Source organism: Platalea leucorodia (assembly GCF_965183815.1).
Source record: "Platalea leucorodia genome assembly, chromosome: 9".
Classification (NCBI taxonomy): Eukaryota; Metazoa; Chordata; class Aves; order Pelecaniformes; family Threskiornithidae; genus Platalea; species Platalea leucorodia.
The window spans coordinates 15004035-15017596 of NC_138831.1; the positions used below are offsets into that span (position 1 = coordinate 15004035).

The 13562-nt window shown below is 40.2% G+C and overlaps 1 protein-coding gene across 2 annotated transcripts in view; it reads left to right on the forward strand.

Annotated features, from left to right (window-relative positions):
* Positions 1–13562, forward strand: part of GRM7 (glutamate metabotropic receptor 7) — a gene marked incomplete at both ends in the record, with an annotated part of 312840 nt that overhangs the window by 275174 nt on the left and 24104 nt on the right. The window contains 2 exons of one of the 2 annotated variants that reach the window (XM_082321677.1): positions 4573–4819; positions 10638–10708. In XM_082321677.1, the coding sequence (XP_082177803.1) occupies positions 4573–4819; positions 10638–10708 (318 nt within the window). Of the gene's footprint in view, positions 1–4572; positions 4820–10637; positions 10709–13562 lie in introns of those variants that run through there. The other variant, XM_082321678.1, reaches the window with a different exon arrangement.

Here is a 13562-nt window from a genome sequence, read left to right on the forward strand (position 1 = left end):
GCTTGAGGGAGGGAGAGAGAGATATGTGAGTGAGGATGACCCTCCAGAATGACTTTGTCCTTATGTCGTAGCAAACGTGGCTTCAAACCCTCCATGGGAGTGGGCTTGCGGAGACCAACACGACATTTTTTTTAGAAAGTTTTGATTTCCACTGGCAATACTTAGCTCAATGCCAGTTGTCATTCATGTCAAGTTCAAGCATCTCTCACTAAATCTGCATCTTAATTTCTTAATTTGATCTTAGGTTTGGAAACTACCAGGTTTCACCAGCCAGCTGTAAAAGGCATGCATGAATTATTAGACTCCCATTGTCGGTTAAATCTTATCCTCTGTATTTTAAGTCACCCATTTGCATTCATCTAAAATGCTTTCAGAGAGTTTATCAGAAGAAGTGAAATAAGAAATGAAATAATTTCATGTAAACTGCATTTTTATGTTTGACTGGTGAAACCACAAAGCAGAGATAAAATACATAAAACTAAGGCTCTGCATAATAAGCATATCTATTAGTTTCCCTTATCTTTATAAAGCTCCCATTTGTCATGAGAAGCATTGTGTGTCACTCATCCTGCCTTGTTCTACAAAAGCTCTTTTCTCCCTTTCCTTTTATCTCCCATCAGCATTTGCAAGGTGGGAAACTTCCCTGGCATGGTGCTGCAAAAGACCCCGTTGACTAAATAATTGTTTAACCTTCAACCCCTTAACAGCAAGAGGAAATAAAAATTAATACCTGTGTGCACCTAGATAAAAATGTTACTCGCGGTCTGCTGGTTGCGGCTTTTGCAATCACAGCAGCCCTTGATTAAGGGGAAGGCATGGGCCAAACCATCCCCAGGGTAAGTCACCTCCAAGTCAGGCCAGATCTCCACTGGTGTAGCCCATGGAAAACTATGTAGGGAAGCCGCCGGCCATAGCACGTGGCTGTGGAGGTGCTCGAGCACTGATGCAGAAATCTGTCCTCTGCCCTTGGGAGCAATCTCCCACAATGTCTCAGGAAACCTGTGCCCACCCACCCAAAACACCCGTGTCAGGAGCGGTGGCTCAGAGGGCACCGAATGACTCCAGTGGTAGATCTTTGCCGGTAGTTGGTTGTACCTGCAAAACCAGAAGCTCATCAAATGTGGTTATCTGGCTCCTGCGCAGGAGGAGGTGGCCTCAGTGCAGATTGTGTGCCCTGTTCCAAAGGAGCTGTGCAAAAGAGGATCCCTTTCTTCTCTTGGTGTGTACAATCTTCACTTGTTCTTATCTTCTCTTTCTGAAAAGAAATGTTAGTAGTGCATATCAAACTAGTCAGCTGTTCCAAAATTCAGAAAATGCCACGCGTAGGTAACAAATACTTTTCCCCCTGAGGATCCATTTGAAAACTTCTTGCTACATAGTGCTTTTAAAAAGAGCTCTTACTCAAAATGCATCTTTCCTTCTGCTTTTCTAGGATTTTTAGTTGCTGTCACACAGTGTGTCTATGACATATGTGTCTATGAGTGTGGTGATATAAAGATATTTCGCTTAACTGACAGTTCATCAAAATTCCCATGGGGAGCTGTTGTCTTCCATGCTGAAGAAGTGGGATTCGGGTGGAGAAAATCTGTAATCAAACATAAATATGCTATATCTGTCTGTGGAACATAAACAGCTGATTATGTGTGTCATGCTGGCAATGCTGTGCCATTAGCTCTTTTTTTTTTTTTTCCTTCTCTGTGGTCCAAATTCCTATTTTCTGTGCAAAAGTTTTTATGTTCTCTAGGAAAGTGAATCAAGAGTTAGTTGCAAAACATTGCTATGCATTTTTCACCATATGGGTGCTTGAACAGACCTTCTGCGAGTTCAAGTCTTTGAGATAACTGCTGAACACCACTTCGAAGTACCGATACGTCTTCTGTATTTGTGACAGAGCTCTTCACTGACACAGATCTTTTCTAACCTTGCAGAAATGTAGATCTCATTCAGTAATACTGCTTAGTAGATATTCAGTGCCTGTCAGGTTTAGTTATATATCTTGTATATAGAAACAGAGGTAATTCTTATTAAACACGTGTTACAGAGCTGCATCCTTTTCAGACTAAACCAGAAGGACTGCAGACATTATTTAAGCAAGCTTTCTTCCCAAGTATTAGCAGAGAGAGGTATGGTCTGAATACAGAGCTGAGAACCAGACAGTCCCTAGGTATAATGTAATTTGTCAAGTATGCTGTCCACAGCATCTTCCTGGCCTTTAGAGGTGTTGGTACCTGCAGCTCCTATAGCAATTGCAGGAGCTCTTTATAAAATAGAAATAATAATTACTTTACTTAGCAAGGATAAAAGCTGGTAGTAAGTTACACACACTTTGAAGATAAGAAGGGTATCTTCCTGTTTATGCTTCAGCCCTTAAATGTTATATTTTATATATTTAATTTCCAATTTTCAAAGACCTATTGAATTTAATTAATTAATATTGAAGTCTGTGTTACTTATATCAATGCAATGCACTTGACCCCGACTGAGTTACAGCTGATTTATGTGAACATAACTGAAAGGAGGATCAGCTCCAAGGAACCAAATGCATTGTAAACTGTCTTCTTTTTAAATGTTCTTATAACATAAATAGACATAGTGCTTACGTACATAGAAGTAAAGGTATAGAATATATATATCTGTAGTGTAACAACATTTTGCTGCAAGGTATAAGGTGAGGAATAACGAGCCAGGTAGTAACTCTGCAGTGAAGAGCAGCAGGCAACAACGCTACCTGACTGAGAAAAATAAACATCGTGTTTTACAGCAGTGCTATAAGGTAAATTCAGAAAATAATCTTCCAGCAAGGAGGCTTCAGTAGAGCACCACTTTGGTTTGGAGCATCGCAGCTCGGTGAGGGTCAATGGCAGTGTCCGGGTTAGGGGGAGACAGAAGGGCCTGAGGTCTTCCCAGTGGCTGAAGTTGGGAGAAATGGCCCTGTTATCTGTCCAAGACCAAGAGGCAACATGGTACCATACTGCTCTTTAAAAGTTCTCCAACAGACAGTAACTATTTAAATATATAAAAGAAGGTAGCAGAGGGTGTGGTGGCCACTTGCTCTTCGTTCCACCAGGAGAGAACAATTAGCAGCTTCATTCAGGTACAGGCCAAATGTTTTGGAGCCCTGAGCACTCTGCAAGAGTTTGGTTAGGAGGCTGTGAAACCTCCATCAGAAGATGGTTTTAGGACATGGGTAGACAGGACGATCTGTCAGAAGTACTTCTGATGTAAATGGCTTTTTCTTGGAGCAGGGTTTTAGGGGAGGTGGCCCAGTGTATCTTTCACAGAATGAGATGGGTTACGTCCCAATGTCCTGACTTTGGCAACATTTCTAACAACATCAGCGTCATTTCCTTCTGATAATGAGTAAAGAGAAACTGAGAAAGCACTTTTGGTTTTGCTTGTGTGCATCTGTATGGAGACACATCCGCGCACAGCACGTTTTTTATGTTTTCTGTAAGGCATTTTATTGCTTCCAGTGGTGGTTTTAATCACTATAATAGCAACTGTTATGTAGATATAACTAGCAAGTCTGGAAACATTCATATTTTTCTAAATATGGGAATTTGGAAATACCTGGGCAGAGTCAGCATTTTACCCTGCCATTATATTTATTCATGGAGTTTTTCCATCAGAAATTCAGACTGATTAGCACTGAATAGGAGGAAAAGAGGAAGTAGTGTTCTGAAGAAATCACCCTCAATGTGTAATCATTTTCCCATTTATATGGATTTACCATATATTTAATTTTTGAAGAGGCTCCGCAGAGACTTTGCTCCCTCTTCAGCTCCCTCACACCTGTATTGTGCTGTCTCTGTACTTTTTAACTGTGCCTAATCCTCTTAAGTCACAAGAATTGTTCTAGTTTATTTATTAAGTGTATCCTTACACTTATTAAAAGATAATTAAAAAAAAAAAAAAAGAAAAAAAAAAAGGCTTTTCCACCCTTGTATATTTGCAGGATATGTTTTTAAATCCTTGTGGTTTCTTTGAAAACTCATCTCATGGCAATACCTGTTCTCTGACTTCCATATATACTATTTTTTCATAATAAGCATAGCTGAATGTCATGAGCACACAAATCATTTTGTATTCCCTGCAAAGTTATTTCAATTAATTGTAGATAATTAAAGTATAGTAAAAACAAAAGAATCCCACCTTCCTCAAATTTTTTTAAAAAGTAAGATTTTTTTACTAACCTGTATTATTATAGTTCCTCTTCTATAACTTACAGTAGGCCTAAATTTAAATTTATACCAGCATTATTTCAATCCAAATCTATCTTCACTCTTTAAATAAACAAATGGAAGCTATACCATAAGGATACAGTAGAAATTGTGTTGTTAAGGACACTGAAAGTTTCTAGCATTGAGCCTCCAAAGAGGCTGTTGATGATACCTGATAGCTGATGTGTGTTGGACCTCACGGTGGTTTGCAGTGCACAGGTCTCAGCTCATGCATCTTTGGTTGCAAACTCATTAAAACATGCTTTGAAATGGTTACTTAATGTTCAAAGTACTACAGCTTGCTTCCCAGTCATCTTATTTGTAATAGTGTCTCATGTGTTATGTCTCCTAGCTCTACATACAAACTACCACACTTACAATATCCATGAACTTAAGTGCTTCAGTGGCCCTGGGGATGCTTTACATGCCGAAGGTGTACATCATCATCTTCCACCCTGAGCTAAACGTCCAGAAACGGAAACGCAGCTTCAAGGCTGTGGTCACAGCAGCGACCATGTCATCACGGCTCTCGCACAAACCCAGCGACAGGCCCAATGGGGAAGCCAAAACGGAGCTGTGTGAGAACGTAGACCCAAACAGTAAGTACTGCTGATCTTCTGTTCATTGGCTGGCTGGGGGTTTTGGAAACATTGACCGATATCTGAGTTTTAGGGTCTTCGTATTATTTGGTCTTCTCAGTTAAAGATTTTTGATGTCTCTCATATATATATATATATATTTTTAAATTCTCTTATTTCCTCCTCACTTTTTTGAGTTGTGCCAGTTGGCAGCAACTCCTCACAAAATGTTTGGTAGCTGTGAGCAACTCCTCCTTTCCCTCCCCTGTGAGTGAGAAATCAGCAGCATCCTTGAGTACCGGACCCTTCAGCCTGTATCAAACTCAGACCTTCCTAACCCTGGCAGGTACAGTTTCTGGAATGAATGGAGGGACAAGGACCAAACTCATTAATAATTCTGCTAACCTGAGTTATAATTTTGTTTCTTGCAAAGTTTCTTTACAATAATCTCACAATCCTTGAAGATTCCCATTTAAGGATTTTATCCGGTCCTGTAAAAGTGAATGCAAATCTTGCCACTGATTTAAAAGGAAAATAGATCGAAAAGATGCTTCCAGTTTCCTTAATGTGCATAGCATGGTATATTGTAGAACAAAATTACATACTGAGGCCATCAAATTTGATTTGCATTTGAATCTGGAAGGAGTTGAGGAAGGAGACAGCTGCACAACTTTGTAGCATATTGGAAAGGTTTAGACATGTCTGCAGTTTTTATGAAAAACAGATCTGAATGTGGAGAAATGCCCTTTCCTTGCCCATGATCCGTTCATCCATTTGCTGCTGAAATCCCTGCCACTTCTTGTCTATTAACTGCCATGTGAATATCTGCCTCAAAGCAGAAACTCTGCTGTCAAAGCAAAGTGGAAACAGCCAGCAAATTATTGACACAGCACTTTTCCTCCCTTTATTCACCCCTTGAGTATTTTTCTCTGATGTCTTATCATGCAGGTATACAAAATATATTCTAACTTGAAAAACAAAATTTGTCTTTGGAAACTGAACTAGCTGAACTATCAGAACTATGATTCTGACATAAGACAGCAAGGAACTGCTTCTCATAAATTAAGGACCATATTATGCCTCCTCCAGTCATAATGAACAGAGCCCTCACTGCAAGAGGAAATAACTATATATTTCCCATGTCAGGGTATGACACAGCAAGAGTGAGAGTTGCAGAGTCCTCTGCCAAGTCAAATTTCTGTTAGGTAACATTGGCCATGCTGAAGGAACCCCTTCCACTGTCTCTGGTCTCTAAACCTACTCCACTGTGATGCTGCTGCCTCTTGAGGTCAAACCCTCCAGTGTGCAAACTCCAGCTGCCCCTCGAGGTGTTCAGGCAGCATTGCTGCCTGGGCTGGCCAGGTCGGAAAAGGCCTTTGAGGATGGAGGGAGAGGAAGGGGAGGAGGGAAGGGGAGGATTTTGAAAGACAGCTGGGAAAGAGCAGGTGAGTGTGTGTTGCTGAACTGCATTTCACTAATTGCTGTTCTGGTCAAATGGGTTGGAATTAGTTTCTCCTCCAGAAAAATAAAAATCTAAAAATTTCCACCAAAGACTTGAACAACAAGAAAAATATAAAAGTTCTGATGATGAAACGTTCAATGTAGAAACAGAGGTAGACCCCTGTGGGACCTACAGCTTGGGGGTTTCCTACTCTGGGTTTCCCCTCCTGGTCTCATTCTCCTGTGCTGCATCTTATTGCTGTTTTCAGACTTCTGAGAATATTCCCCCTGTGACAAAAACCAGATTTTTTTTCCCTGGGAAGCAGATATGTTTATTAAAAAGAAATATTGCTCACTTAACCCGCCATAGTCCTGGTAAAATACAACATGTTTTCATCCAGGACTATATACTAGAATATGTTTTTAGGAGGCAGGAGAAGTAAGGGACAGAATCCCCCTGCTTGCCGAGAGGTACCACCTTCTGCCTTAAGCATCTAGTCTTCAGTCCTGGTTTTGTTAACACTGATTTAAAGCTGGGATAAAGTCCACTGGGAATAAAACCCTCACAAATTTGAAATCAGTGTGCATGAAGGGAGAATGCTTTCTGTGAACTCATTTGCTTACATGTAGGATTCTAACGCGTATAAATTTGTTTGTTCAACCTAGCCAGTCAGGGAATGTGCAATAGTATTAATTTATATGTCTTCCTCCAAGTACTGGGCTTTTAAATTTTTTTATGGTTTGGAAAATAAATTTTCTTTTAAATCTTTTAATTATTTATATATTTATAGTACCATCTGTTCATATTATCAGCTGCACCTACTACTACTATTTCATTCCCTGGGTATGTGTGTTAATAAAAACTATTAGAAAATCAAATGAAATAAACTACTGCTGTACTTAAAGTACTTGGGTACATTTAGTCCAGTGTGGGCTACTACTACAGTTAATGGGAGCCTTCCTATAGTGTTCAATAGGTTGTCAAACAACCCCCTAATAAGGCAACATTCAGCATGTATGTCTATACAAGTAATTCATTGAATACCTGAATTGAGTTTCTTTTTTTTAATTCAAATATTTTGTTTAAAAAAATGTTTACAGTTCCATTTTTAGGGGGAAAAACTGAAAACCATATTAATGAGCTCAAAAAAAGCAATGCCATCCAAGCAAAACTCCCCACATTTTCAGTGAAATTTTGAATATGGTCTCAATAAATAAATAAGGTTTTGATGTTTTCATAGCAATTTAACTTCAAAAAAATATTTCATACAGCGGATGGGGAAATTTTCAGAATTTTACCAATTGGAAAATAGGAAATGTGAATAAAAAATTGCCCCAGATGTTTGCATCAATGCTATGAGCATTTTTTTTTTTCAATCTCAAATTTTTCTTCAAATCTTTCTTCAAAAGAAAACGAAAATAATGTATTTTCAGTGTCTCTCTTTTTAAATTGGTTTTGGTCCACTAACGATGGCTAACAATTACCTACAGAGGCGGAGGGGAGGTGGTGAACTGCAGCAGGGACCTTCCTGGTTGTGACTTGCTGCTCTGACGAGCACAGGGATGGGAAGTCCTGGTTGTGAGCTCTGTGCCAGGCTCCTCTGGAACTCACTATGTCAGGCTGAGAGTAAATTAATTGAAGGGGATTAAAGGGTGAGTCTGAGACTCATCAGCACTGTGCAAAGCTAGCTTACATGCAGATCTGGCGTAGCTACCAAGTGTTTTCTTGTAAGTGCAAAAGTACAGTTGGGTTTTCCAGTTTGATTTTCTATTGTATTTCCTGGAAATTCTGCTGTTCATGGCTTGCTCAGATACTGGAGACTGGAGTTGCCATTTCTATTGAAAATATGCAAATATTCAGATCTCCTAAGAACCAATTAACACTGAGCCACCAGCATGGGATTCATGTACCTCCAAACATTGGGGAATTTGGTGACTAAGCCCAAATTTATGGCCTGTCCTACTTATATGCCAGAGTCAAAACCAAAAGCAAAATGTGGATGATTTTACAGAAAAATAGCCTTGAAAAAACCCTCCATGATTTAGTAAACTTTAAAATAATGCCTAATGAACTGAAGATGTGCATGTAAAACTGGAAGGCCTATAAATGACCTGAGTTGTTTCCTAAGAGCAGGTGGTCCTCAGCAGCAGTGCTGAGCATCATGTGGAATCGCTGCACACAACTCTCCAGTGATCTGCAGGAATTTGAGCTCGGAAAAAATGTGCAGATCACTTAGGAGAGCTGGGCTCAAGCACTGGGGTTTTAGTATGAGTATAAAAGAAGAAAATGCATTAACGTGGGAGGAAAATCACTTGAAATGCAGTGACCTTATATCCCACCCATCAGGAGGAATAGAGACTCACTGTTGCAGCTTTTTATTTAGGATATATAGGAAGCAAGAAATTTCACAAGTTGAGCTCCCCAGCTATGTCCTAGGAGGGCTTTAGTGCTGACTGGGACATACTAAGGCCAAGCTTTTCAATCTAAAACTGCATTACTTATGAAAACTCTCTTAATCATTCCAGTTCACCATCTGGTATATGCATGTTTTACTCATTCAACAGCTTTTTCCTGCTAATACATGTTTGTGTCAGATTCAGATGAGCAGAATTTGGTGCACAGCAGCTTTCATCCATGTAACGAGTTCACTCTACTCTCATGTGTCTTTGGCTGAATTTCACACTATTTGAGAAGATGCTTCTCATCAAGTCTGAAGTTGAACAGATAGCGAGTGCTTCTGCTCGGCTGTCTGCTTGTGTTTCTGCTGCAAGAGCAGAGTGTCAGACTATGCAAAAAACATTTGAACCTCCAACCCATACTTAACTTATATTGAGATTTACATGTAATTGCTCCTCTTTCTTAGCAACTTGTTTTAATTCATGGCTTTACCAAACATAGTGACAGGGAAATCAGCATCTCGGTTGTTTGGTAATGAGGAGGTTCTGCTTCTTGCAGGCTGGATGAGCAGACCTTACTGGAAGGTCATTTGCCTTCATGCATTTCCCTCTTGAAGCAGCCATGAGAAGGAAACCAAACTGCCCAGTGCTTCCTGGGAGCAGCTCTTCTGCAAAGATGCTTTCTTGCAGGAATTGGGGTTGAGTCTTTTGGGACTCGGCAGCACAGGGAGTGTTGCTCTTCCAGTGTCCCCATTTCCAGTCTCGTGGGAAAAATCTCACAGTCTGTGAGAATGGCTGTAGTCAAGTTTACCCCATTTTTGGGGGGAGGCTTTTCTCTGTTCTACTGATAAAGGTTTGAGATCAAGATGAGTATTGCAGAATAGCCCAGTACTATACAGTATTGAACAGGAGGCACGCACCATCTCTGTGGCAAAGACCCAGTGCATCAAAGTGACAAACAGTAACTGTTAGAAAGAAAGAGCAGCTCATGGGAGGAGACCGCTTTCCCCGAGGAGTTTAGCTGGGATATGTTGAGAAGTAGCAAAGGAAAGGTGTGTCACCCTGGACTGGCCAGAAAACTTTAAGGTCTAAAAGCTTATAACAGTCTAATTTTCAGTAGGGTTATAAGTTTGTGGACTTTTAAGTTGGCAGGTGCTTTGAGGGCTCAGTACTTGTGCAGACATATTTAAGATTATTTCTTCTCTTTCTCCTTTATTTAGCACTAAGTAGAACTTACTTGGCAGTCGATTCAGTTTTCAGTAGTGAAGTACAATCACTGCTCGTTGTCCCCGAACAGACTTGGCATCATTTGCATGTTTCTATTTCAAAACAATGCTTCCCTGTGCACTGTCACCTCCTCTCTATCACAATGGCAGCGAGAGCAGTGTGTGTCCATCCTCATTTTCTCCATGCATTGAGAATGGACACTGACTTTGTGGATTCCCATCAGTAAACTGTGGATAGTGTATGTGGAACACAAACATCTCCTGTCTCAGACAGACATGCAGACACCGCTGTGCAAATGCTCCCGCGCTGTGCCCTGGCCTGTTTGTGTATTCATTCCTGTTCATCCTTAACATGACTGACATGACATTGCCTATTACGTCTTTCTGAGGAAAAAAACCTAAAATTATTGTCGATGATGCCGAGGAACCTGAGAGTGACTGCATGGGTGAGGAAGGACTGGGGAGTCTTAAACTAAAGACAAAATGTTCCAGAGTTTGTTCAGGGGAGAAGGGGAAAAAAAAAAATCAACCAGACCTGCTCTTTTCTGAGCAGCTGCTCCCATGTTCAGAGGTACCTGAACTTCTGTGGACTGGTTCATTTATTTCTAACCCAGAGTTAATTTCATATAGTGGTGCCTCTCAGCTTTCCACTGTCGCTGCTCTAATCTGAGCTCTTCAGTTGGATCAATGTCATGGCCTCCATGACAGGGCAAAATTTGAAGAGTTTATTGTGAACAGACGTATTATACATACCAATGTATTTACTTTTCCTGTAGACTGCATACCACCAGTAAGAAAGAGTGTTCAAAAATCTGTTACTTGGTACACTCTTCCACCTACTGTATAACTTTTGCCTGCTTTCCAAAAAGGTAAGGAAAAATCTAGCTTCTTATTACTTTATTCTCAAATTATTATTATGATTATTATAATATACATAAATAAATGAGGAATGTGCATTAGTGCAGCTATGTTAAAACAAGCATCTAACTTAAAAATTGTTCACGTATCCATTACCGAAAGCTTTCGTGTGAAGGGCTTGCTTTGAAAAGGGGAGACCCAGGACTTGGGTGATTTTAATCCCTGTGCTGTGCCCCAGCAAAACAAGGGACTGGTGGTCTTCTACTTCCCACCAGTGGAGGTGGATCCCAATAAAGCCTTTGAAGATGCAGATATTTGATAACAATTTAAAAAAGGAACAAACAAATCATCAAAAGTTAATTATGGCAATCAATCAGATCTAACAACTAACAAAATGTTTTCTGAGTCACTTCTAGCAGCTTTACCAGCAGGGTTGCCTGGCAGCGTAAAAATAACGTTTGCTAACATGTGAGCAATCTTCTTTACTCTAAAATTATAAATGGCTCAAAAAAAGTTTGCAAAATATTTTTTTCACTGGGGTGATCCCTGTGACCACTCCTGAATAACCACAAGTGAACAATTTTTGAGGGCTGGCTTTTTCTAAGTGTTGTGACTGCCTACGTGGTGATCTTGTGAGCTCATTTCATATTTGTGACTTCATCATCCAGGAATTACTGCTTTTCTAGTGAAATTAGGGGAACAAGAAAGCATTTGATGTTGGACACAAAAAACTAACAATCAATCATTAATAAATATTTCTCCTATCTGCAATTCTGTGTGTGTGCTCAGACGGCTTTACCCACTCCTTTGGGGCTTTGCCCAGGTATGAAAGGTACTGGCTTGGTTACTGCGGTACTGTGCAGTTGGTGCTGGAAGAAATTGCTGGATACAGCCTTCAAAATGCTTAGCTGATCTCTAATAGGTGAGAGCTTATATCAGCAAAGGCAGGAATGCTGCTTGAATTGAGTCTCTGAGTCATAGGAAAAAAAAAATACTAATATCTTTAGCTGGTGTAAATTGCCACAGCTCCAGTTTCAATTCAACTCAAGTTCTTGTGAAGTGTTCAAATTGCTTCTTATTGTATTTGAATCATGCCCATTATTCTAACTTACACAGCTCAGGCAGAAAGCCTTATTTAAGGTGTGAAGCTCTTTACGAACATCAGGACAACCTGCCTCACCGGAGGGCCAGAGTCAGAAAGGTTGATGGTGGCTGGTGTCGAGGGAAATACAACAAAGTAGTCGGAGAGGAGAAGGGGCTACTCAAAGTATTATTGCAAATCAAATGTGAAAGAGTAAAGGGTGACTATGTGAAGATGAAATTGCTAAAGGAAGGAGATGAGCAGAATAGGAGGGAGATAGAAGAGACCCTAAATCTCAGGAGAAATCACTTTTTTTATAAAACATAAAAAAGGTTTAAAATTGAAAGAATTAGGAGCTCACACAGATTTCTAAAAAATATTTTTTCCATGTAACATTATTGTATAACGTAAGGAATTGCTCTCTGCAAAGGCACACAAATAATTTTGTCATCCAAGTCCTATAAAAAGCAATTGGCCATTCAGATTCTTTAAACAGATTTTAAAATTTGGGCCACACCAAGCTAGGAAAAATGCTACAGTCGAGGATGGTTTGGGCTTGCGATGGTCTTGCCCATGCCAGTGCTCTTCTGCATCAGGTATTGTTTTCTATTTCTCACCCATGAGTGTTTCTGTTCTACCTGAGCTGGTTGCTGTAGCTCTGGTTGCTACGTTTTGATTTGTTCTTCCAGGAATACAAAACAAAAAACAGCAAGAAACAATATACTGTATTAAAAGCAAAGCAATGATATCAGGAAAACATCAACTTAGTTGTAAATTGACACTTGTTTTGCTAGTAACATATTTGTATGTAGGTATGAACACAGTGCTTAAGCTGTTACTTGACTGTATCAATTTCTGCTATGTGATGCACGGAGAGATGCATTTATAATGCTTTTAAATTGTTTCCTGTGAGTGACAAATAGGATTTCTTTACTGTTGAGACTGATGAAAATACAAGGCTTGAAAAACTCTACATGGTATCTGGGTCAGGGAAAAAAATTGTCCATCACCCGAACAAGGCGAAGAAACACCAAATGCTTTTGTAGTCACATTCGGTACTATAGAAATATCTGCAGCTCTTTTCTCCTGACCCATCACCACGCAATATGCTTACAGATCAGGAGGAAAAGACAGTCCAGTGACTAAAGTGCTTGTGATATATGAAAGACCTAGATCCGTCCCTTGGGCTTTCAGAACCCCTGAGAGCAAGGCTAGCAAGTGGTGCCATGCTCCCTTACCCTTGTGCTCCCGTGGATGATGATGGTGAGATGCTCATGCATTGCAGATGGGATGATGTAAGTCCCAGAAAGACAGCTCCTCTCTTCTGCTGCCTTCTGGACTTGATGAGCAAGGACCATAATGTTTTGAGGGTAGCAGTCTGACACTTCACGCCAAGGTCAGTGAATTCTTTTTCTAAGCTGGTGCAAAGACTATGTGGCTTTCTTCGGTGTGTCCCTTCAGCACAATGGAGTTACTGAGCACTTTGCCATGTATATAATACATAGTGTTTAACAGGGATTCGCTTCCGTCTAAGAAGGACAAAACCCATGGCATGGCTTACTTTTTTGCTTCAGGAAGGACCAGGGTGATGCCCAGCTTTCTGTGCTCTGAAGTCTGTCATAATATTTATAAAAGCAGTCAAGGAGAGGCTAAACAGACAGTGTCCCCCTGCTTTTCTGGTTGGATTATTATTACTGGGCATTGTTATTTCAGTTGCTTTTTGCAACAAGATAGTACTGGTAGTCCTTCAGCACTTAAAGCT